Source organism: Protobothrops mucrosquamatus, unplaced genomic scaffold (genome assembly GCF_001527695.2).
Source record: "Protobothrops mucrosquamatus isolate PMUCROS unplaced genomic scaffold, P.Mucros_1.0 scaffold315, whole genome shotgun sequence".
Classification (NCBI taxonomy): domain Eukaryota; kingdom Metazoa; phylum Chordata; class Lepidosauria; order Squamata; family Viperidae; genus Protobothrops; species Protobothrops mucrosquamatus.
In genome coordinates this window covers 486,873-512,576 of record NW_015386655.1, presented here as the reverse complement: position 1 = coordinate 512,576, position 25,704 = coordinate 486,873, and the positions used below count along the sequence as shown (strand labels likewise).

Below are 25,704 nucleotides of genomic sequence, written 5' to 3'. Positions count from 1 at the left end.
CCACGCACAATACTCACACCCAAACACCCACTCGTAGGCTTCATTCACTTGATATACTCCATCCGGTTATTGCATTATTTCATGTCCTGAGTTTGCACAATCCTTTGAACCATTGACTAACCAAAACCGCAACATGCTCACCTACCCAAATCCCAAGCTTAATACTAATCAAACCTAGTCACATTCCAGGAATGCGTCTGCTTCTGTTTTTTTTTCAACTGATCTGATTAAATGTGTAAACAGAAGCACAAAATCCCATATCATCTTCGAATCAGCCTTAGCACACACACACTCTTGTCTTGCAGCATGATGTGCCTTAGCTGCTCCATGTGCAGAGGCACATATTCACCGCCATTTGCATTTCCTGGGTGGTAGATGTCCCTGCCTATATGCAGCGATGAATGGATTCCCCAACCATTGCCTTGTTAATCCCCATGGGAAAGAGTTTATATCCCCAAGATTATCCTTCCCTTAACCCAGAGATCTGTACTATAAATAGAGTCCTTGAGGCGATTCATACTGAGGCCCACGTGCACACACGTATTTGGGAACACACCAGCCTGTCCATCACAGCTGTGAGGCTGGCACACTTGTGAACAATGGTGACAGGAAAGTTGAGAACTGTTTGGGGAAAGAGGGAAACAGATCAAGATCACATGGCGGTGACCAATATGGACAATGCAGGGAGGAGCAGAGATCTTTTTTGATCTTGGGAGCCTGAAGAAGCATCTATGATTAAATGACTAGAAGACAAAAGTCAGAAGAATAATAATAGAGAACAACAGAGTCTGCTTTTTATCTATCTCCTTTCCAGCTCCATAGCAGCTACCTTAGGGATCTGGTCTTCCTCTGTATATTTTGCAGACATTCATACATAAAGACTTTTGCCAGCAAAATATCTCTAAATGGAGAGCAAAGAATGCATTTCAGTTCAGTCAGCTTTCTCCAGCATAGTCCCCTTAACACGTTTGAGGAAGATGATCCAGCCAGCAAGGCCGATTCTCAATTGTGCAATCTCAAAATATTTAGAAAGTTGGAAAAAGTTAAGTTAAGTGATGGCAACAAATGAAGAGGTCTCAGAACTGGGAAAAATTAAAATACAATAAATATTACAATTCCAAGTAACCACAGAAGCCACAAATTAGGGTACTGATTGAAAAGAAAATCCAGCTTCTAACCTTAATTTACGGTAATTTCATTGGCTCCTCCCCGATCTGCAAAAACCTTCTGAAATTCTTGCATATTTTAAACATTATGACATCTGAGATTAAATTTCAAGGTGTGCCAGGATCTGATGGTATCTCAGAACCCCGAATCAACTGTATACTGTTTCCACTGAGAAAGATTTCAGTTGACACCCTTGCACTCCTCTCAATCAACAAACTGAAGCAGAATAAATTATGAAAATGGTATGCCGCTTTCACAGTTTATGGGGCAGGACTCAGCTTTTCCTAGTGCACAATTTAGATTAGATTAAATTGGATTAGATTTAGATGCTGTTTTTAAAAAATGTTTTTAGCATAACAAACCTATAAATCATCTGTACCTATGGGAAAGGCTGAAGTGGTCTAGAATTGAAGAATGACATTGTTGCTTACTTTGTGTTGCTCACTTGGCTACAGGTGTGTTCCTCATCCCGTACATTCTTATTGCCCTCCTTGGTGGGATTCCCATCTTCTTTTTGGAAATTTCTTTGGGGCAATTCATGAAGGCTGGAAGCATCGCAGTATGGAACATAGCGCCACTTTTCAAAGGTAAGGTCTCTTTTTCCAACTAACCCCCCCCCTTCTTCTCTTTATTGCTCTTATGAGTTTGTTCGTGGGAAAAAGTTGAGCTACCTTCTAATAGCATCTTCTCTCAACTTCCCAAGTCAGAACATCAGTGTGGGATCTTCTGTGAAAACCAAGGAGATATCAAAAGATCCAATAGATTGATCTCTGAGATGTGCCCAAATTAGAAGAATATGTGAAGTTGGCAACGATTGGTCAGGAGGTAGTAAAAAGATGTGGCATACTTGGATGTATAGAGAAGAAGAGCTTAAATATAGACATGATTCTCTTTGTGACGTACAGTACAGAAATAATCAGGCTGAGATCACTAGCTTTTGATACCCCAAAAGGTTGTAATCAATATGTCAATGAAAATCTACTTGAGCAGACAGTATGTAGTGTAAAATTATACACTGTAATCTTAGAAGCCAGGAAAAGAAGTCCTACTTTTTTTTTTTTACTAATGATTAGAAATGGGTCTTTTTCATTACTCTTTCCTTCTGCATGCAAAGCCAAATTAAATTACTGTTTGATGAAAATAGTGTTCAGTTTCCAGAATTTAAAATATGGACATTTAGCAAATGCAACTTATATTTCATATCACTCATTTTCCCTGTGTAACAGTGTCATATCTCTGTCACCCTTTAGAGAAAATAGCCCATTCTTTCTTCAAGTAACTGAATTTCTCCAAACAGGACTGGGATTTGCTTCCATGGTGATTGTCTTCTACTGCAACACGTACTACATCATGGTACTTGCCTGGGGCTTCTACTATCTGGTGAAGTCTTTTACAGCCACCCTGCCCTGGGCAACCTGTGGGAATCCCTGGAACTCCCCAGAGTGTGTGGAAATCTTCCGACATGAAGATTGTGCCAATGGCACTGCCAGTAGCAATCTTACCTGTGATGAACTTTCTGACAAGCGGTCACCTGTCATCGAATTTTGGGAGTGAGTTATGGCATTTTACCCTTCTGTCCTAAACTGACCTCCCAGTTCTCTGTTCTGAGCAGGGCCGTGCTCACCTGCCTAGATGAAGAACTTTGCTCACAAAGCCGTCCCATTCGGGTGGTCACCTTTTCTCCCTCTGTTTGCAGGAACAAGGTGTTGAATATTTCAAAAGGCCTGGAGTACCCTGGGGCTATCAATTGGGAAATGACCCTGTGCCTCCTATCTTGCTGGGTCCTTGTCTATTTCTGCGTTTGGAAAGGCGTCAAATCTGCAGGAAAGGTAGGAAGCTGTAGGGAGATGGTCTGAAAGGGAGGGAGGAGAAGGTGGGAAGAAATTGTGAATGAATTGTGGCAGAGTCACACGAGACTCCAGAAGATGGGTAAATTCCTTCTCTTCAGAGCACCCACTGGCAGTCGCCTGCTTCCTGAATCCTGTCTGCCAAGTGTTCAGCAGCCCACTCTGAAGGCTCTTACCTGTGGAGATGATGTGGCTCTTGAAGAAGGGGCAAGGAGGGCCAGGTGGAGGGTGAATGGAAACAGGTATATACACAGTCCCGGGGAGTGAAATGAGAAGAGAACATTGAATGAAATGATGACATGAAAATAAATACATGGAGAAAAGTGCATTTTGGAAACGACTATGGATGAGGGGAGGTACATGTGTCTGATGGGTGCCTGCAGCTAGAAGGATTGGATTGATCTTTGGAAAGCTGTGAGACATGCAGGCAGTGAATAAGCCATAAGCAAACCTCTGGAGGCAAAGTGTTTTCAACTAAGGCAAAGAAGAATGGTGGCTGCTAAGCATAGAACAACAAAGGTCAGTCAGGAAATGGAGAAAGAGGAGGACTCAAGTTAAAATTACAGTTAGGGTAGGGGGGAAAAGATGTCTAAACACCATTCCTTAGACTCCAGTGGATCCTGATTTACTGAGTATTATCCTTTGTAAGAGATCCTAGTCCCCATCTCAACTGAGACTTCCTGAGGGAAATCTCTGCCACGTAGTAGGTATGTTTTTGACATTTTATTTGCACACCATCCAGAGTCCCTCTGTGAGGGAGAAAAATTAGGCACATTTCAGGATTCCTGTTTGTGAAAAGAGCAAAACAGAACTTCTGCAAAGTGGGCAGAAAGCCTCAGTTTCTAAAGAGGTAGTCAGATGTGTCCACTACAGCCGAGACATCAGCCTTGTGATTTGACTTCTTAAAATTAAACAGATCCATGCCTTGAATTTGTTCTCCAACTCTGGAGAAAATGTATAGTGGTTGGATATATAAAATTGCCTTGTCTAGTTAGATTGTCAATAGTGTGTTCTCTGACTAGAAGCAATTCTCCTGGATTGCAGGGGAGACAAGAGACCTCTATATTATCAGGTCTGCCATTCCTGATTCTCCAAATACAAATGCAGCCAAGGAATGAATTCAGTTCTTAGACATGAACAGTATGGCCCACAATCTATTCTTTCTGAATGTAAATAGGGGCCTTCCTTTGCACACATCAAAATTTCTCACTGAGTCATATGTTCCACCCACCCAGATACCTAATGCCTACTTCTCTTTTTTCCAGTGCATAGCCAGTGCATCTAAAATCCCACTTGTCAGCAAGTTCCACGCCTAAAAAAGGCTGGCATTTTCACCAGACATCCATTGGAGTTGAGGGGCCACAGCCCCCAGGCCTCAGCAGACAGGCACTTGCACGTGGTGCAGCCTCTCACAGCTGGTCACGCTTGCAGTTCCTGTGGCCTTAGTGGGGAAAGCAGTGCTGAAGGTCAGTTAGGCTGCCTGTCCAGATTAGCATTCTTCCCCTTCTGGCTGCACAAGACCAGAAGGTCCCTTAGGAAGGACGGGAAAGCTTCCAGAGGCAGCCAAAAGCTCTTAAAGATTTCTCATGATCTGTGTTGGAAGACGGTTCTTGAAGTCGTGCCTGAATACTTTTTCAGGGACAAGCCATCAGTCATCCATTCATGGGTCTTTTTATATCGTTGAATACAATTAAAATTAAGTTCAGCTCCTTGAAGCTTTTATCTTATATATACAGTCTCAATATCTGTATATTCTTTCCATTGACAACAGAAGTTGCCCTATAATCCTGATATCACTCAGTGGTCCCGTAGCTCTCTGCCTCTGAGCTCATAAATGTTAAGGACCTTCAGGTCAGCATTCTGAGAACATATCTGTAGCTTTAAATTTTCTGATGCTGCAGGAGATGAGTCAGCTGCTGATTCTTTAACCTTTGTCTTCTGCTCCTTGCTGCCCCCCCCCCATGAGCATATCTCTTGGAGAGATATCCAGCAAGTGTTTTGGAGACCCTGATGTTGATTAAAGAAAGAAGTAACATATATACATACATACATATTTCTTATAACCTATGTGTACAGCAAGTCCCCAGGTTAAGAACGCCCTGGTTTAAGGATGACCCATCATTAAGAATGGAGCCTACTATAGCAAAATTCAAGTTAAACACACAATGGTTGAAGTTAAATACACAATGGTTCATTGCACAATACTATTGTACAATAATACTATTCCAGCTTAGATACACTTAAGGAGAGACTTGGGGAATGAAACGTATTCTTAAACTGGGGACTACCTATATTTACCCACCCAAAATATTTTGCACTTGAGGCAGATTGTCAATGCTTCTTCCTAAATCAGCAGTAAGCAGCATTTCTCTGCTTAGAGTATATATTTTTAAAAATGTATTGTTTTTAGATTCACAGAGCTGCCTGGATTATATCCAATATGATTTGTGACTTTTTGGGTGGAGAGGGTGAATGAAAATGTTTGGTCCCCTTTTTCTTATTTTTTTCAGGTGGGTGGAAGGAAGATGCAAACGAGGTGGATTAAACCTTGCCAATAGCTTTGCATCGTTTGCAGACAAAACATTTGGGCCGTGGAAAGTCAGTAGTTCGGTTATCTTGTTTTGTGGGGCTTCACAAATGAACTAGGCCAGTGATGGCAAACCTTTTAGAGATCGAGTGCCCCAAAACCGCCCCCGCCTCCCCGCCCACCCCCGCTCTGCGCCCTGCCCACCCGCAGGGCCACCCACCACCTCCATGGCCCGCCACAGCAGATCACCCAGGCAGCCCAGCAGTGCCATGGCAGCCACGCCCTCCGCCCACGCGCCGCAGCATCACTTGCGTGTGACAGGGCACAAGGGCGGAGTCTTGTCCCCACTGCCTGGCTGCCATGTCCTTGGCTGCGCTGCTCTGCGCGGACCGCGCTCGGGGACGATTCTCTGGGGGGCTGCTGGTGAGGGGGCTGTGGGGGGAGGCAGGGCTGGGGCGACAGTGCAGGTGCCCACAGAGAGGGCTCTGGCACACGTGCCATAAGTTCACCACCACTGAACTAGGCAGTCTATAGTTTGACTGCCTCTGAGTTAAATTATGGAACATGACATCCAAAGGCAGTCCAGATCATTAGACTATCTGAGTCAGAACTTCCCATAAGAGTCTTTCTTCTTCTTTGAATGTCCTTTCAAGACATCTAGATTCCCTGTCGGTTACCTCCTTCTGATAACAGAAGAGCTGACATTGCTTTCTCCATCCATGCGCTGTCTCCTACTCAAACTTTCCAAGAGGTATCAGTAGATGGGCTAGCTGGTGCAGGGCTGTGTGTGCCATAAGAATAATGGTGCTTGATGAAAAAAAAAGCCAAGCTGGTGCCGCTAATTTCAAAAGTTTGTGCTAATTCTATGCAATTTCCTTTAGTCACTAAATTTTTCTAAGGGAAGACATTCTGAATTTTTCTACATCTTAGAACTTATTTTATGTAAACCTGTATTCAAAGGAATTGGGGGAATATTATAAGCACAGGGCACGGTTCCCAGAAGGGATCGGCCAGGAAGTTTGCTTAGCTAAAAGGAGAAGCGCACACCTTAGAACACATTGAATGCTCCTTGAGATGCACCCTAGTGTGGGAAAATCCACAGCAATTGTCCAAGGAGCAGGTCAGATGTCTCTTCAATGGGAATTCTGCAATAAACTTTAGAGGAGCGCCAAGGCTTTCCGCACTATAGGAATAGAAAGCCACTCCCCTGACCCATTAACCCCCTCCTATGCCTGCAAAGTTAAAAAAAAAAAGTTATGTCCAAAGTGAAAGGAAGATCTGGCTTTGCAGAGAATGTGCTATTTGTCACTTGGTTTCTTAAAAATATGATACTCTCGGGGGGGGGGGGTTCTGGCCTTGTATCTTTTACAGTGACAGCAGGCATGCACGTGAAGCAATTCCTGGCATAAGCAAGAGGAAGTTTTGTTTAATAGTGACATGACAAGCACGCACACAGCAAAGGGGCAGGCACATGGACAGTTTTCAACCACAGAGGCTACTAAAAGTCCACCAAGGAAATTGATGAGTCTTCCTCACTGCTTGTTTTTAAGAAAGTTGAAAATGTTTATGTTGCCGTCTGCGTGTGCTTTAATGGCTGGGCCAGGCTGCAAAAACAATTTTGACTGCTACTGGTTTTAAATTAATGTTTTAAGTTTGATAACTCAATTCGTAATGGCTGTTATTTCAGTTTAACACTTTAGGCAAACTCTTTAAAAATTGATTTCACCCTTTTTGGGGGGAGTTAGTCAGTGAGATGACAGATTGCCTCCTACTTTGGCCTTCTAAACTGAATAGAAAGCAACAAAATAAACCATTTCACGTAAAAGCTTAATTCTTGCTCTCTCTTTTTTTCCCCCCCAACATAGATTGTCTACTTCACTGCTACATTCCCTTACGTGGTGCTCATTATACTGTTTATTCGAGGGGTGATGCTGCCTGGAGCTCAGGATGGGATAATTTACTATCTCAAACCCGACTGGTCCAAACTGGCTTCCCCTCAAGTAAGTGAGAGGCATATGGGAGGGAAAGGTTTAATACACACCTGCCAACCGGTTAGCCAGCTTTTGTACTACGGTATCATTAGGCATTAACAACACAGAGACGCACAAAGGAGAAGCACTACATTTGTGAAATAGAAAACAAGCGAAAAAGTGAATAGGGACGAAATATAAATCGTCAAGATTTCAGCTGCAAAATCTCAGTGCAGTTCTGCAAAGGGTTCAGCTTCAGTGAACTGGGTTTTTATTTGTTAAAGCAGGGGTCCCCAACCTTGGCAACTTTAAGACCTGTGGACTTCAACTCCCAGAATTCCCCAGCCAGCTATGCTGGCTGGGGAATTCTGGGAGTTGAAGTCCACAGGTCTTAAAGTTGCCAAGGTTGGGAACCCCTATGTTAAAGGACTTGTTAGCAGCAGTAGCTAAAGCTCTTCACCACATAGATATCAACTACACCCCTTGTTAATGGCAGCAGTGAGTGGCTGCCCAGGGTGCAAGGGGCGGTTGAAAAGTTGGCAGTTGTATGTGAAGGGACAGAGGAAAGACTCTTGAGTTCTGGCCCGTCGTATTTCAATCTTTCTCTCTCTTTTTTTTTCTTCTTCCCTCTCAGGTGTGGATTGATGCTGGGACCCAAATCTTTTTCTCCTATGCCATAGGACTGGGGGCACTCACTGCCCTGGGCAGCTATAACCGATTCAACAACAATTGTTATAAGTGAGACCCCATTTCCTACATCACCATCAGGGGGCATGGCAAGCAGGCACAGCATAGGAAGAAGAGGCTATGCCTTGTAGAATTGCCACCATCTCCCTCTTTCTCCCCCTGGCAGGGATTCTCTCTTTTTTAAGTGCCTGCATGGCAGGAAGACACTCAACAGGCAAAGCTCTGTGCATCGCTTCAGTCCGATAGGAGATTTGCCTGATGAACCACGATGGCCGCAAAGCTGGGCGTTCACACAGTGGCAGCTGTGGGGCTCTGCCAAACAGTAGAAAGATGACAGCGGATTGCTGCATCTCCAAAAGTTGTTGGCTAGGAAAGAACCAGGTTCTCTGTCTTATTTTGTTCTGCTGGGTTGTCAGGAGTAAGCTTTTCTGCCTGGTGATTTTTCCAGTCTGCAGATGAATGATAATCAGGAAAAGCAGGGCAGGGCAGGGCTTGGAAAAGCAATGTTTTTCCCCCTTTTCACTCTGCCCTTGTTACACTCAGGTCTATTTTAAAAGATAAAGAATCTCTCCCTACCCCACATATACACAGAACCCACTGAACGGCCACATGTATCGCCAACAATAGACCATGCTGTCCTGCGTCGATGGGGTTTATAGTCCAACATATCTGGGTGAGGGGCTCCAATTTCGGGAAAGCAGAGGCGAAATATTGTAGAGTGCCTTTTTCAGTCATCTCATCACTCTGGGGATCTTAATTTCTAATAGCTAATAACTTTACTAGTTCAACAGTTATCCCCATTTCTGGGGGAACGTCAAGGATATCCTAAGAGATTTTATTCCTAGGAAGATGAGTTGTGTTCGTGAACTGTGGCCTGAAAAGCAGGCATCTAGGGAAAGCAGAAACCCTGCAGGATACCTGTCTCATTAGCTGGGGAACCACAATCTCTCACAATGCCATTGTTGCTCTTCTAGCCAGCTGTAAAGTCCAATCCTACACAGCACTGCATACCGGTGACACTGAGATCACGCGCAACAAATTGGAACTTGTAACTGTAGAAGGGAAAAACATTTTTAAAAAAATTCTTTTTGGTAAAACATATAATTTATTACTTATTGGAAGCTGAAGTCCCAGAGTATTTGACGTTTGCAGGACACTGACGTATTTTTTTTTCTCATGGAAACCTTTCATACACATTAGCATAAGGGTGTGTCTTATTAGCAGTGTTGGAAAAGATAGCTGGTAATCTGGGATTCCAGGGGTATCTTGAAATCTCTTAATAAGCTACAGCAGAAAGACACTCAGTATGGACCTGATTCTGCCTGGAACTGCTTAAGGGCGCTCACCGATTATATCATATTGCTGACTAAGTCAAACAGTACAGTATAGTAGGACATTTCTTTAGCAGCTACTTTTCAAAGGCTGCCACATGCTGTACATCTTGGAAAATCTAAACTATTGCCCTATACATATTTGTCTGGGGATAAATCACACTGAATGCACTGGGATTTAGAACTTGCATTGTTAAGGGGAAAATGTGATGGAAGAGATCTATTTAAAGAAGAACAATATCTCATGATATGTCTTGATTTAAGAATTGGTTCACCTTTTTACTGTACATATAAAGTTCATCAAATATCTCTAAGGAGATAGCAGCAAAGAGAAATAGTAAGCCCCTAATAATGTTGGGGATATTCCTTCTGCCCCAAGATCATGGGGGTCGTTGAGAAAAAGGGTGGAGAGCTGCTTTGATTGGAAGTTGCTTTCCCTTCTCCCCTTCCCGAGCTCAGTTCCTATTGCTTGTTCAGAATGCTCTGTGGCTTCCTTGCCCAACTTTTCCTGCTGCTAGTCCATAACATCTCCTTTAATCTGTCTCTAAGATGCATGCGTGGAATGTGAAATGTCCTTGGCCCCCCCCCCCAGGCCTCCCTTCAGCTGCTGCTTCTGCTGGGCTCCAAGACACGGCCTGTCTTGTAAGCCCGCTCATCCTGCAAAAACAGCAACTAATCTTCCTCCCACTTTGCCCTGCTTTCGCCTCCATAGTGAAAACATCTCTGGTGCTCTTGCTTCCTTCCACAGCTCAGCACAAACTCTTTTCCTAACAATGGGTGGAAGTGCATAGCAAACAGGCCACCATATCTTGCCGCTGTTTCGTTAGAGCCCAATCCTATGCAGGATAAAACATGTTTATGTCTGATTTCACTGTGCAAGATTCTGTAAGATTGAGCTCTGCACTTGGCCTCTGTGACCCGGAATGTCAAACGGAACATAGAGAGCACGTTGGCCAACACTTGCCCATTGTATCGATTTCTGATCAGCTAGGAAGCTGCGCTTGGTATGGTTTATGCTGAGGGATAACCGCAACAAACCCCCTTTGGTCAGATCACTCTTTCACAGTTGCCATCCTTTGCCTTTTCTCCCCTGCAGAGATGCCATCATTCTGGCACTGATCAATAGTGGGACCAGCTTCTTCTCTGGTTTTGTAGTCTTCTCCATCCTAGGCTTCATGGCTGCAGAACAGGGAGTTGATATCTCCAAAGTGGCAGAATCTGGTGAGTGCTCCTGAATTCAGGGATGGCAAAGCAGGCTGGATGAAATGCTTGGCTGTTCTCCAGTTCTGGGAGAAGTACAATTTTAGGAGGAAATAAACGCATTGATGGTCGTGTGCAGAAAATAGATTAGTTGCCTTGGTTCTTAAAATTACACCTGCAACCACACCTTCTCCTGCAGCTGCTCTACCTGAATTTTTATCATTCCTTCCTATCAAGAAGATGATCAGCATAATTAGAACTACCCCTGTGCATCCGGTATTTCCAGACTACTGCAAAGGCACAACACGTAATTTTACGCATACAATTGAAATCAGATTTGTAACACTGAACAGGGTATACATAGGGTTGTATGTGTGTACATTGTGAGGTTTTCCTATTAGCAGTGTGGTTTTGCCAGAATGAAGAAGAGTCTTGGCTTTCATTCAAAGAAAAATTGTATTCCAATCCATCCGAAACAGCTCTTGAGATACTAAATGAAATCTTGAGGCTGTCTCAGTGCTCCATCCCAATGCAAAAATAAAATAAAAGTCCAATGCCTTTGAAAGCACGAGTTTACAAAATAAAGGAAATATATGTTGCTAAGCATTTTGGGACATTCTGTTTGAGACAGCACCATGCCTTTCGGGATAGGGGAAAAGCTGGCTAGAAATAAGTAATAAGTGACGATTTGATTAATTCAGCGGTTCTCAACCTATGGGTCGCGACCCCATTTGGGGTCGATCGACCATTTCACGGGGGTCGCCAAGCAAGGCTGTCTGCCATTTTTTTTCCCTTTTCCGGCGGGTGCCTTACCTCCCTTGAGCTGGGCCAGCTGGTGGTCGGTCTGCTCCGTCTGCCGCTTGCCAGCTACGCCTCGGCCGGCGCAGGGGGCGGAACCACGCATGCACGGTGCTCCCGGGCAGGGAAAGTCCTCAACTTATGACCGGTTTAGTCCTCGACTTATGACCGGTTTAGTCCTCGACTTATGACCGGTTTAGTCCTCGACTTAAGACCGGTTGGGCTCGCAGCATTAAAAAGGTTGAGAACCACTGGATTAATTACTTTTTACCGAACTGGAAATCCAGAGAAGCCCTCCCTTCTTCCCTGAAGCAAGAGTGTCTCTGTGTTAAGATAACCTCATTTTGTTCCTCTTTTTTTTCTCCTCTGCAGGACCTGGGCTGGCTTTTATTGCATATCCAAGAGCTGTCACTCTGATGCCAGTTGCTCCTCTCTGGGCTGCCCTCTTTTTCTTCATGCTGCTGCTTCTGGGCTTAGACAGCCAGGTGAGAGTTTAAGGGGGAGGGGCAGAAAGCTGGAAGCGAATGAGTTGTCAATACAATACTGAGAATGGCAGGAGATTCATTATCCTGCCTTCAACATCTTCGCATGGAGTTCTCCAGTCTCCAATACTTTGCTTCTCTTCCCCTTCCACACCAGTTTGTGGGCGTTGAAGGCTTTATAACTGGGATCCTGGACTTCTTCCCATCCTCCCACGGCTTCCGATTCCAGAGAGAGATCACCGTGGCCATCTCCTGTGTCATCTGCTTCTTCATTGAGCTGTCCATGGTGACTGAGGTATGACCACCACTGAAGCACCCTTAGAGGAACGGAAGGGGAGAGAATGAGAGGAAGGCGGGTGAAAAGGAGAGTTTGTACAGGTCTGAACAAGCCAAAAAGAGAGAGCTTTGGGACATTCTGGAGGTGACCAGCCAAGGCAGTAGATTCAGATCTCCTTCTGAGACAGGATTAATCCCATGTTGACAATCCCTACATAAATATTGTAATGAATGGGGAAGTCGTGCTTGTGGGTTTGGTAAGAGGGATTTCTGCGGTGGATCACAATGCTGTCCTTCATGGCACACCAAATGCACTGTCCCAGCATTGTTCAGACTGCTTAAAAAACAGCAGATATCTCTAATCCTCCATCCTTAGTTCTAGAACTATGATAAAAAGCCAACTGATAAATAATGTCAATCTTTTCATTGTGGGCAGAGAGAATCTGCTCTTAAACATAGGCTTAAAACAAAAGCACGAAACATAGGCTTAAAACAAAAGCACACTTCATATTCCACTATATGCAGGCAACACATATTAAGCTTTTGTCCCTTTGATTAGTCGGTTCCAATCTAGACATTCATGTTTTCACATGTTAGTAAATCAGCTGCAAGTCTCCTTATAAAATTTCAGATCCTGCTGATGTAACGGCTTAGATTTAGCATGGTTTAGCCAGAGTATTTTTTCTTGGCCGTTTCTTGCAAAACTGTAAAGTGTATAAATGTACAGGTTTCCCAAGCATCAGGCATTCATCAAAGTGTAGGCTGCAATGCCATGTACAATTTATCTGTTAGCATGAGAACTCTCAGACTATGTGTTTACTCAAACACATAGGATTTCATTGTTAACTTTTGGGAAAAGAGAGAAAGGTTTTCTATGAAATGAATGCTGTGATCCTAAAGTCCTTTCCTTTCAGGGATAATTGTAAATTACTCACTGTTACTTACACTGCATGAAATTGGCAAGTACACCTGATAATAGTTACATAATGTGAAACTATTTATATACAGTATCCACACAGTGCAAAAGCTGAACAATACAGATAGAGGAAAACAAAGCATTCGTAAGAGCTGTAATTGCTAATGGAAACTTATTTGAAAAGACTTGGTTACTTACAAGTAGTTCTCATTGTGACTGTATCATTTAGCAACCATTTGCAGTTATGACAGTGATGAAAAAAATAACTTTACAATCAATCCTCTCATTTATGACCTTCACAGGTCTCAAAGCAAAGGAAAACTGAAGTAAGATCATAAGCACAGTTGCGGTTTCACTGAGTGACAACCAGATTACCAGTTCCTAAATAACTGTGGTCACTAAATGAGGATGACCTGTATTGCTTCAAGTTGCAGTTGAGATAGTTATATCCTTCTCTCTGGATTAAGATTAAACTCTTTTTGACATTGTGTTTTTGTATTCAGGGAGCTCCCACTTATATAGTGTAGTACACCAGGGGTAGGCAACCTTGGCTCTTTTATGACTCGTGGACTTCAACTCCCAGAATTCCTGAGCCAGCTGTGCTGGCTCAGGAATTCTGGGAGTTGAAGTCCACGAGTCATAAAAGAGCCAAGGTTGCCTACCCCTGGTGTAGACCAATATTTCTGGTTCTATTTGGCACAATACCTACTGAAGCACCCTAGATCAGGAATGGGGTTTCAACTTCATTAGCAGAGCAGGCTGCTGGCAGCAGTATTTGGAGGCCTTAGATTTCCTATTTCTGTTCCAAATAAAATCCTACAATTTCTCTTTTATAGATTCCCATCCAAGATTCTGGAGCTTTATGCCATTTAGCTGTTCCTCATCTTTTTTTACTAAGGATTTCTTTGTAATGTGCTCCCTTTATGTCCTGACCACTGAGTTTACATTAATCAGATGTCCTCTGCTAAAACATCCACAGAGTAGTGACTGCTGGACCGACTGTCTCCTTTCAGCGCCAACCTCAGAGAAACTCTTCAGTGAAGTAGATATAGGAGCAGGTTCTACACAGCATTGATTGGCCTGAGGCTGTTATGTCATAATTGTGCTTCCCCTCTTGTCTTGATAGGGTGGGGAACGGTTTGATGTAGGGGAGGGGAATGGTTAGTATCCAAAGAATATGCTATATGAGCTTTTAATTGAAGAACTGGTATTCATTAAACCAACCAGCAAGAAGCAGTGATTTAAGACTGCTGGGGAACTTACAGTTTGAGGCAGATGCAATTGGGTCCCTTGTGTGAAAGAAGACAATTGGGGCAGGGCCTCTTCTGTTTAGATAAGTGCCTTTACTGGGTGATTTCCAACCAGAAATTCATTTATCAGAGGACTGTAACTGTAATCACAGCACATGACTGAGCCTGAAGTGTGCCTTGAAGAGTTCATTAATCAGGGCGAATGCCACAACCGTTGTGTTTCTAGGGCAGGGAGACCTCTCTGCCCTTACTGAAACTCCTCTCTCCCTCTGCCAGTATTTGAGCTGTGACATCATCCCGAAGAAAGAGGAAAAGACTCGTTGGGATTCCCAGATGCAGCAGCCTGCTTTGCAGCAGCTGACAGGTGTAAGGGAATCCCTGAAGCCTTGCCATGGCCTAGAAAGTGCCTGAACCAATCCCTGATTGGTTGAGCAAGCAGAGAGGGGGACACAGAGAGACAATCTGAACCAAGCTCCTGCTCTTCCCTGGCTGGAGAATACCTGCCCTCCCTTCTGAGAGCTGAGGGAGAACATGCTGTGAAATGTTATCTCCAGTTGTAATCTGGGGAGGGGCAGGTCATCTCTTGCAATGTTTCTGATACGTGGAATCCCAAACAGAAAGGACTGTTTTTAATAAGAGTGACTGTGCGCCTACTTTATCTCATTTGGGTATTTAACGTACTAGAACTTCCAGGTGATAGTTCCTCCTATGGCTAATCCCCAGTTACTCGGCTCTACATGCCACTACCCATACACAGAAACTCCCATCTCTCTTTCCCCTTCTGCTTCGGGCCCAGCACCCCTGTTGCAAAGATGGGGAAGGGCCATCCCTTAAGACTTTCAGATGCCCTTTGGCAAAGAAGGATGTGAATGTTTGTGGTGGGGGATTTCTCCTTTTTCTTTTTTCTTTTTTGCCATTCTTTTTTGAGCTCCATCTGTATTGAGACAAGCCTCTTTCTGCTGTTTTGAATGTGTGTCCAGGCAGTAAGAAGGATTTGGATTAGAAGAATTGAAATACTCCTGAGGTAGCCTAACTTTCTCTGCAGAATCTCTCCGCTTTGGCCAGCAGAATGAGAAAGCTTTTTGCCGTGCAGTCAGACCTCCCTCTTTTCTTTCTACTCCTGGCATTCTCAGGAACCGTCAGACATTTTTGGGTTACTCACCCAGCTATTTGTTAGGAATTGTTGTGGTATGGGTTGGCTTATAGAGAAGGTATATGTTGATTTATGTGTGATGAAAGGTTCTTACTCTTCCATTTTATGGTAATGCTGCCAAGAAGTTTGAGGAATTCTTCAGGGCTAAGCTCACTAACTTTGCTCAGCCTTCCCTTCCCTGCTGTCCCAATCTTCTTGAAACCTTCAGATTTTTCTTCCAATCTTTTTTCTGCCTCCTGAGCTTGACTCATTATAGAAAAACCACATTATAGAAAAAGCATAAAGGCAGAAAAAGACCTTGTAGTCCATCAAGTCTGCCTTTTGAATATTTTTGGTTTTTGTTTTCCTTTATAATAATAATAATAATAATAATAATAATAATAATAATAATAATAATAATAATAATAATAATAATAATAATAATAATAATAATAATAATAATAATAATAATAATAATAATAATTTTTGTCAATGATGTGTTTGTCCCAAGAATGTTTAAACTCAGTTATCAAAGTGGTTTCTGTTCTTCTGGGTTTTGTTTTTACAACCATGGGGTTCTCTAATGGTCTCCCATCTAGGCCTTCACTGAGCTTCGCGCTGCATACCGTAGTTTCCCATCCAGCCAGGTGCTGCTGCCTACTCAGGAAGTAAAGCTCCCAGATTTTTTAGCCACTGCCTTCCGTAATAACCTGCTCAACAAGGCAAAAGATCACGGTTTAGGAGTTGCCACGTACTCCTGTTCTTTCACTCCAGCGAAGAGTGTGGGAAGTGGCTTTGTCAACTCTACCCTTTGTGGCAAGGAACCTCCCATTTTCTCTTCCTTCTCTTTCTTTCTCTCTTTCTCAAGCAGAAGTGGGTTCAATAAAGCAGGTTTAAGGAAGGAATGTTGCTCCTACTGTCTCTTGTGAAAAAAAAGGTGCTGTGCTTAGCAATTGTTTTGTGATATGGCCAACCTGGGTTAGGAGAACTAATTTTATGGAGGTGTCCTGAGTAGGAAAGAGGAGGAACCTAGAGCCGGCAAGGGAGGCCATTTTGAAAATGCCCTGTTGCATCCTGCTGTCTTACAGCCAGCCCCTCTCCTAGGGGGGCATGTATGTCTTCCAGCTCTTCGATTACTATTCAGCGAGTGGCACAACACTACTGTGGCAGGCCTTCTGGGAGTGCGTGGTCGTCGCCTGGGTTTATGGTAAGAAAGAGTTGCATGCAGATTAAGGAATCACCTGAAACAAAGCTGGCAAAACAAGAGGTGTTTTGCCCCAAATGTTGACACTACATACAGATCAACCAGCATGTTAGCCGTTTGGCACAAATCAGTAGAGCAAGCAAGACAAAAAAAAACACGTTTCTAATTCTCAAAAGCACAAATGGAGTAAATTGACATTTAACCTGCTTCTGAGGGTGAATCATTTACTGTATAACATTTAGTAACTGACTTGCATATGTACATATGCTTGCAGACAGGCAACACTGTAAAACAGGCAGTCCCATGTTTATGTTTTAGCAAGAAAGGTGCTTGGGTTAAGCCTTCCTAAAAGTTTTAAGACTCTGTTCTAATCTAGATGTATTGGGCTCGTAGCCAAGAAGCACAACCTATCTCTAGTGCTTCTAGTGGGTGCCATTTAGAGAAGATGGCTCTCTTGTTAATGTGAGCAGCTCAGAAGTCGCTTAGAGATTAAGCAGTAGCATGAAAGAGGAGACGTAAAAGCAGCCATCTTGTCTGGAACCTTATGGCTTTCCCACATCACACTGGCTTGCCTTTTTCACATTTAAAGTAGGATGAGATCATGGTTAAAGGAAAAAGGGCTATATGGACTGAGCTCTCCTCCCTATCCTCTCCATGGAGAGAGTGGATGGAGTGAGTTTAGGACCTGGGTGAGAGGCAAAAGTATGATTTGGAGATCTAAATCACATATTTGGAGATCTACAGTAAATCACACATCAGATTTCATTGTCCTTTACAAGTCAGAAGATGATCAAAGACAGAGGACTTCCGCCCACTGAGACCTGATTCCTTACATTGAAAATTGGCATTCCAGGGACCAAAAAATTATTCCTCCACACCAATTCAGTGTGGTATTTTACCTTGCAAGACCGATTGGGCTGCCGGTATCATCTTACCTCCCAATCACTCTATCTATATATCATAAAATAGTAGGGCAGAGATGAAAAGGATCCAGGCTCCTTGCCTGGCCCTAGCAGTCTCCAGGGCACTCACCTTGCTAACAGCCTGAACTGCTTTTTTTGGCAGCTCTACACTTTCCTTAATGTAGGTATGAGTGGAATGTAAGTAACAAAGAGGTAAATGATAAGAGCTTCTCTCGTACCTGCCTTGATTTATGTGGAAAGGGCAAAGGACAAGGCAATCATAGCTCTTCTTTACAGGGAGTGAAAGGTTTCTAGCTTGGCCCTGCCCGTGCTGCCTTGACTGGGCTTCAGGCAATGGCACACCTCCTCTGCAGATAAACCAGCAGCAGCAGATGTGTGTGTGTGTGTGTTGCGCACGCGCGCGCGCGCACACACACACACACACACAGAATTAATATTCTATAATGTCTTTTTAAACGTTGGTTACAATTTCTCTTGTTCTTGATGATTATGAGTACTGGGCTATGGGATGGGACCCATCTGGTTTATGAGTACTGGAGCCAATTTGGAAACACCTTAGTCCAAGTTCCATCTGTCTTGAGATACTTCGTCTCATGGCCTTGAAAGCTGCTCTGATTTATTCGGCTTCAGGTGTCCATATGAAATAACTGTGTCAACCCAAATGCCCATTTCTATTACAAGTGCCTCAGTTTTTCTACACTGCCTGCTGAAGAGACGCCAAAGGTCTTTAAACCTCACAACAATCTGGAACTACCGTACAAATTGTATAGCTGAGTAATGCATCTCATTAGCGGGCCTGAGGGACAAGGTCACTAAGCATAGATGATTACTTTAAGGGCATGTGATGTGACAAAACAGTCCTGGAGTTGCCATTTTAAATTCCTAGTGATGCATGGGGGAAGTGGGAAATTTCTCCATATTCCCATATGGAAAACACAATTCTTGGTGCTTTCTGAGCTTGGTTGTTTTCTTGACAAGCCCAGAGAGCACCAAGGACCCCTCATTTCAACCGTCAGCTACAAATATTCTCCTTTATTGTAGAGAAATTCATGTGAAAAAGTAGTCCGCCAGATTATTCTACCCTAGAGAAATTTAAGAAAAAACAGAGAATTGCATTTACCACCATTCATACATGCACGTTTGCAGTCTGAGATAGGAAAGTCTAGGAACAAATCTGCCTTGTGATCAGTTGCTCAGACCTTTTAGCTTTAAGCAAAAGACCCCCTTAAGTCGAACATGACTTTTGGGAATAAATCCCTGGAATATTCTTGCAACATTAGAAAAGTAATATGCTGTTGCCTTTTTCTGAGATTTTTCTACCCGGTCTAACCAGCAGTTCTCAGATCTCCCCTCCAAATAGCAATCAAGCGTGGCCTTGCTTAGCATCTGAGATCCCTGTCCCACTCACCCTCCCTCGCATGGCCAAAGAGTAATTAAAGGGTGGTTTTTTTTTTCCCTTCACCCTGTCAGTACATGCTCCAGCGGGGAGGCAAACCCTACCCAGCATGACACACACACCTCATTTTTAATTATCACTTTCCAGCTTGGAGCTGACAATAGTAATACAGTTTAGATTCCACTCATAGCAGATATTGGAACTTGGAAGGGGCAGAGGATCCTCCCATTATGCCATTCTTTTACCCTAATAAGTGAGAACACAGCAGCATTTAAAAGCCTCCTAGCCATGTTCCTTCTCTGACTGCAGTGCTCAAAGCCAACAGAAGGTGTTATTGCAGTTTAATTTGTCAGGAGTAAAAAAAAAAAAAAAAAAAAAAGAGGTGTGAGCTTGTATACGTAACTAATGTGGTCAAAGGCTGGACTTTGGACATTCTGTTACACACCATCCTCAATCAAGGGCACCTCTGTTTTCCCCCTTCCTTTCTGGGCTGCTGAGGCATAGTTGTGTCCTTGAAAGATCTGCAGTCATTAGGAGAGGAGGAGCAGACCGGCTGGGCTGCTGAGGTGAGGCAGAGGTATGCAGAAAGCTTCAGCTAAAGACACTAAGGACCCTTTTGGCCTTGTCTCACAGAGATTCTAGTACCTCGTTTAGCCCCAGTCGGGCACTGTCAGAAATAAGAAGCTGAATGGATATTATACTTCTTCAGACCTCAGAAATCATTCATAAGAGTGGCTTTGCATGTAGGGCAAGCATGGAGACTGTATTCATTAAACACCCCAAAAGTCCCGTGATCATGCAAAATACAAGGCACTAATGTTCGAAGCAGGCCCAGCCGTTCTGATATCCCTCTCTGGTCTGATCCAGCAAAGCTCCTCTTACATTCTTAGAAGCCTCTCACTCTTCCACTGCTTCCCATCTCCTTCCAGGGGCTGACCGTTTCATGGATGACATTGCCTGCATGATTGGGTACCGGCCCTTTCCTTGGATGAAATGGTGTTGGATGGTCGTGACCCCGCTCATCTGCCTGGTAATTTTGGGGTGGAGTTCTTGAGGATTCTTAGTGGGAGAAAAAGCTAGACATTTGGTACATTATTGTTTAGTTCTTGGAGTTTTCCCACCAGTGCAGGGCCCACTTTTTTGGGATCAGCTAAGTGTTGATCCATTGGTTGCAACTGGAATTAACCGACCAGCTTGCTGCCCAAGCCTGACAACCTGGACTGAGAGAGTGACTGGCCCCAAATCACCCATCTGGCTTTCATGCCTAAGGCGTGTGTGAGAACTTACAGTCTCCTGTTTCTAGCCTGGTGCCTTAATCACTGGACCAGATTGGCTCTCAAATCCACAAGTTTTCCAGAAAAAAGAAAAAGAAAAGCTGTTCATGTTCCTAACTCCATCCAAGTATGTAACAGGCAGAAATTCAGTAGGGAAAAATCTGCTCTATCTCTGGGTCAGCTGGACCGTGGGGCAAGATAACTGGGACGGATCAGCAAAAAGAACCAGAATCATAGCCAAAGTCTTAGGATTGGGGGCTGCCAGTGAGCCTTCCAAGGCAGATCAGGTTGAGAAATTGGCATGGCAGGGATTTAATATTGTTATTGTAGTGAGGTAGAAGAACAAAATCTTACAAGTCTGTCCTAAGTTCTCTCTGTCCTATTGTATACTAAACAAAATCAAGGCAAAGTTACTTGTGATTTTTTTCCCCATGCTTCCAATTATTTATTTATTTAGGACGTGCAAATCAAGACACTGGGCAGCATCTAAAATCTTGAAAAATACAGAAGGAAAATAATACATACCCCTGAAATAAACTAAAACCATTAAATGGTGAACAGGACTATAGTTGTGCACTGCCCAAAGTTACTTTTGGGGAGATGGCCAGCTACATAAATTTGATAGATAAATAAAGGAATCAAGATTAAAATATACCACTTTTCAACAAGTGGGAATCTACCTAGTCTGACCCCAGATGCTGGGGAAAGAGCCATTTCTTTTACACTATTTTACTGCCTTTCTGAAGCCTCTCAAGGTTGGGCCCAGTCATCTGTCCCAGGATTGTGTAATCTCTTCTCCAAACCCCCACCTCACCCCCTTTAATTACTCATTCCTTCCTTTCCCCTTAATGGCTTCCTCCTATCTTTCCCAAGATCATTCTTAATTCCTTTACATGGCTTTTCTTTAATGACCACATCCATGCCCCTTTAAAGCTAAAAAAAGCTCTTGGGGCTATTTCCCTTCCTTTGGCTTGCTAATAATAATAATAATTAAAACAGATGTGCCAGCTCAAAGGTATATGGTGCCCCTAGGCCCCTTTGACTAACCACCGATGTGAAGATGTGCTTTTTTAGAACCATTCAGAAGGAATGGCAAGCATTGATACCTCCTAAACTTTGGTATCTTAGCCCAGTGCCTACTCAGCCTGCAAGCTGCCCTGCAAATCAGGTATAAGGCCCATTGCTTTCCCCAGAATACCAAAGTGGGCCTACATATCCAGATGCATTCTCATTCAAAATGCCAGCACGCATGCGCTACTAGCCTCTCCAGAGAGCATCTGCCAGCATCCTGTTCCTCCCTCATTTCCAAAAAAATGCTGCTGCTGTCAGAAGCAGCTGCTGAGGTAGAAATAGCTGTGATGATGGCAGGCAGCATGGCCTACAAAATAAAGAAGTCGAACAGTGTGGATTATTTTTGTCAGGCTTACTAGGACTTCTGGGGATTGGAATTCAGCACACTTAGAGGGCACAAAGTTGGGGGAAGACAGCTGTAGAAATATTGTTTCTCTGAGAATGTTTAAGACAGGGGTGTCAAACTGCCGGCCCATGGGCCAGATGCGTCACCCAGAAGCCGCACCCACCCCAGCTCCAGCAAGGGGGGAAAAGTCACGATATGTCGTGACGCGTCATGTGATGTGGCGAGTTTGACATCCCTGGCTTAAGATGTCCCAAAAGGACCAAAGAGAGAGGTTCTTTCTCTTCAAAGGAAGCAAAAAAAGAAAAAGAGGTTAAGCAAGTATAAGTCACTTTTTCATATCTGGGATTCAACTGCTGTAGGGCTACAAATGGGGAAGAGGAAGAACTAGTATATTTTAACCCATTGGTAACTCTTTTCCAGGGTATTTTTTTCTTCAACGTTGCCTACTACAAGCCATTGATCTACAACAACAGCTATGTCTACCCCTGGTGGGGAGAAGCCATTGGCTGGGGCTTTGCACTATCTTCCATGCTGTGTGTCCCTCTTATTGCCCTCTACAAATTCATCCGTGCCAAGGGAACGCTGGCTGAGGTGAGGCTCTCCCCCACATCACAAGAACAGAAGGATGGGATGTAGATCCTGGGGCTGAACCTCTATGCATGGCTGGGGAGACCCTTTCTACCTCAAAGGGTCTTCCAGGAAACAATAGCAGGAAGCAGAGTTTGCTACTGCTGCCCCCTGGCTGTCATCTGCACCAGACATATGGATGGGAGCATTAGGAACGGCAGGATTGTAGGCATGTGTGCTGACACCGCACCTAGGACCCTCAGCCTTGGCATTCCCACCTGTCAGAGCTGAGAATGTGGCAGGCATTGCAATGCTTACACTAGCATTTGCCCAAGCTGACCACAAGGAAGCTAGGTAGCAGCCACCTCTTCTCTCCCTTGGCGTAGTCCCCTGGTGCCCAGACCCTCTTTGACTGTTGCCGTTGTTAGTTGGGCTGCTGGGGCTCTGTTTCTAGGTGTGAGGGCCCTCCAGGCCATCTTTTACAGCTAGTTCTAAACTTACAACCACAGTTGGTCCCCAAATTTCTCTTGCTAAGCGAGGCAGTTGAGTTGTGCCTCATTTTATGACCAATTTTGCCACAGTTGTTAAGCGAATCACTGAAGTTGTTAAGTGAATCATGTGGTCGTTAAGCAAATCCGGCTTCCCCCATTGACTTGGCTTGTTGGAAGCTGACTGAGAAGGTTACAACTGGTGATCACATGACCCCAGGACACGGCAACTGTGATAAATACATGCCAGTTGCCAAGCGCATAAATTTTGATCATGTGACCATGGGGATGCTGTAATGGTCATAAGTGAAAACCTATCATGTCACTTTTTTCAGTGTTGTTTTAACTTTGAATGGTCACTAAATGAATGGGTGTAAATGGTCACTAAATGAATGGGTGTAAGTTAAGTACTTGTTTTATGGACAGAAGTGTTGTGTGTGTGTGTGGGGGGGAGACATTTCTGCCCTGCTGAAATATTGGCTCCCCTTTCCCTTTCCCCCACAAAATTGCCTGTCTCAGCAGCACTGAGGAAAAGGGAGGCAGTGATCTGGAGGAGGAGTCCAATACTGTCATCCATCCCATTCTTGACAGGGTGGAAAATCTCTCAGTTGACAAGAATGCTTTTCCTCTCGTTTCTCTCTATGGGTAGAAATGGGAGAACCTTCTCTGACCCCCTACAACAGGCTGGATGCTGTCCTTTCCCTCCAGCCCAGGTGATCTTGGCAGGGATTTGGGGCCATCACAGATTCTGAGAAGATGAGTAGGATTGCCTTGAAAGAAATTTATCAATAGTGCATTTTAAAAATAATTTGTTGTTGTTTTTAGTTGCGAAGTCGTGTCCGACCCATCGCAACCCCATGGACAACATTCCTCCAGGCCTTCCTGTCCATTTAAGCTCATGCCTACTGCTTCAGTGACTCCATCCAGCCACCTCATTCTCTGTCGTCCCCTTCTTCTATTGCCCTCAATCTTTCCCAGCATTAGGCCCTTCTCCAGTGAGTCCTTCCTTCTCATTAGGTGGCCAAAGTACTTGAGTTTCAACTTCAGGATCTGGCCTTCTAAAGAGCAGTCAGGGTTGATCTCCTCTAGGACTGACCGGTTTGATCGCCTTGCAGTCCAGGGGACTCGCAGGAGTTTTCTCCAGCACCATAGTTCAAAGGCCTCAGTTCTTTGTCGCTCAGCCTTTCTTATGGTCCAACTTTCACAGCCATACATTGCAACTGGGAAAATAATGGGCTACTATATGGGGGGGGGACATTAAATATAAAAAGATATCAGCAATATAGCTGAAAGCATTAATCCTTGAGTGTGTTTGAAAAAGAGAGGGAAAGAAAGAGAATGTGGGGTTGATAACGAATGAATCACAAGGATGAGGTGTGTCTCGTATGCTGGGAGGAGGTGAAAGCAAAATTGAGTTGGAGGAAAATGGTATTTTTAAAGTTTGGTCTGATCCCCACTTCTCTTCCTCTGCTCCTTTACAGCGCTGGCACCATCTCACTCAGCCAATCTGGGGATTGCATCATCTAGAGTACAAGGTGCCCGAAACGGATGCTCTGACCAGCCTCTCCCCTGTCCTGGATGGGGGTGCGAAAATTGTCATCTTTGAGAGTGTCATGTGACCAATGCTCCCCCCGCTGCAAGAGAGGCCCTGTCTCCGTGCCACTCTGCCCTGGTCTGCCAATGTAGGAGGCAGGGAAAGGATGCCATCTGTGAAGTTGGGGGGGGGGGAAGTGCTCCCTACCTGTGGGGAAAAGGTATTAGGGATTCTTTATCCATCTCCACCTTTTTCCTCTCAAGCACCAGAACGGCTGAGAGGTGGATTAACTAGTTGGAGTACTAAAGGCCATAAGGGGGGGGGGGGGGGAAGGGGGGAGGGGGGAAAGAGAGCCTTAGATTTACATTTTATAAAAAAAGTTGTTTTTTAAAAGATGAAATATTTTAAATTTCTATATACATTATAAATTATATATATGTGTGTGTGTGTGTGTATGTGTATATATATGTATATACACACACACACATACACAACGATATATATATATATATATATATCTCGTTGTGTATATATATATATATCTTTAGCCAAAAGCATGGAACACAGATTCCTTCCCATTCAGTGGACGACTGCTTTGGGATCCAGAGCACTGCACTTTTATTCCTTGCTTAAGTGTGGGGAGGAGGCTTGATCAGGTTAGAGAGGGCTATGTATCTGGCCCCTGTCTCTGGTTTTGTCAAGGAAGCAGAGTCTGGCACTTAGCAGAAATAGGAAGGCTTTAAAAGGGAGCTGCTCAAAACCCAGATCCCTGGGTGCCTACTACAACAGCCAGCAGGGAGACATAAAGAGCAATTGCAATTAGCATTGGGGACTCTGTTCTCAGCTCTGTCCCTCTTACACTAAAGCAGCATCTCTCCTTTTTCCTGCCCCCCCAGATCTAGGAGGGTGATACCACCACCCTCATGCCAAAATGGCAGCCTTCTTGGCCTGTCTTTATCAATACTGGGCAATGGGACTAAAAGCCTTTCTCTCCCTAACCTTCCCATCCCTTGCCAAACCAGGTGTCAAACCAACCAAATAACTTGAACCACAGGAACCCTTTGTGTTAAGAATACATAATGAGTTTTGCAGTGTTATGAGTTTCATAGTATTACAAATTTGCCCCAAATGAGAATACAGGAGAGGGATCATGTACTGTAACCCAGGCCCTGCTTCTGGAGAAAACACATAGCCCTTCCCTGATATGTCTTTCATTTTACAGATCCTCTCTCCCCCTCCCCACCGAGATAGACAACACTATTTGGTTCCAATGTTTAAAGTGCCTCCTGTGTTGCCATTGTGCTGCCTCATCAACCCA

At 44.1% G+C, this 25,704-nt stretch overlaps 1 protein-coding gene across 2 annotated transcripts; it reads left to right on the top strand.

The window, feature by feature from the left end:
* Positions 1-1,690: 1,690 nt before the first annotated feature.
* SLC6A8 (solute carrier family 6 member 8) lies at positions 1,691-24,471 on the top strand. Of its 2 annotated transcripts, none has more exons than XM_015815112.1 (12): positions 1,691-1,754; positions 2,465-2,717; positions 2,864-2,996; positions 7,407-7,541; positions 8,146-8,249; positions 10,656-10,750; positions 11,900-12,012; positions 12,167-12,304; positions 16,688-16,790; positions 20,036-20,136; positions 22,218-22,388; positions 24,334-24,471. In XM_015815112.1, exons 1-12 carry the CDS (start codon positions 1,706-1,708, stop codon positions 24,469-24,471), a joined length of 1,533 nt encoding a protein of 510 aa, XP_015670598.1. In that variant the 5' UTR covers positions 1,691-1,705. The 2 variants fall into 2 exon arrangements, with proteins under 2 accessions (XP_015670598.1, XP_015670597.1); XM_015815111.1 differs by having other exon boundaries at positions 10,626-10,750.
* The last annotated feature ends 1,233 nt before the right edge of the window (positions 24,472-25,704 follow it).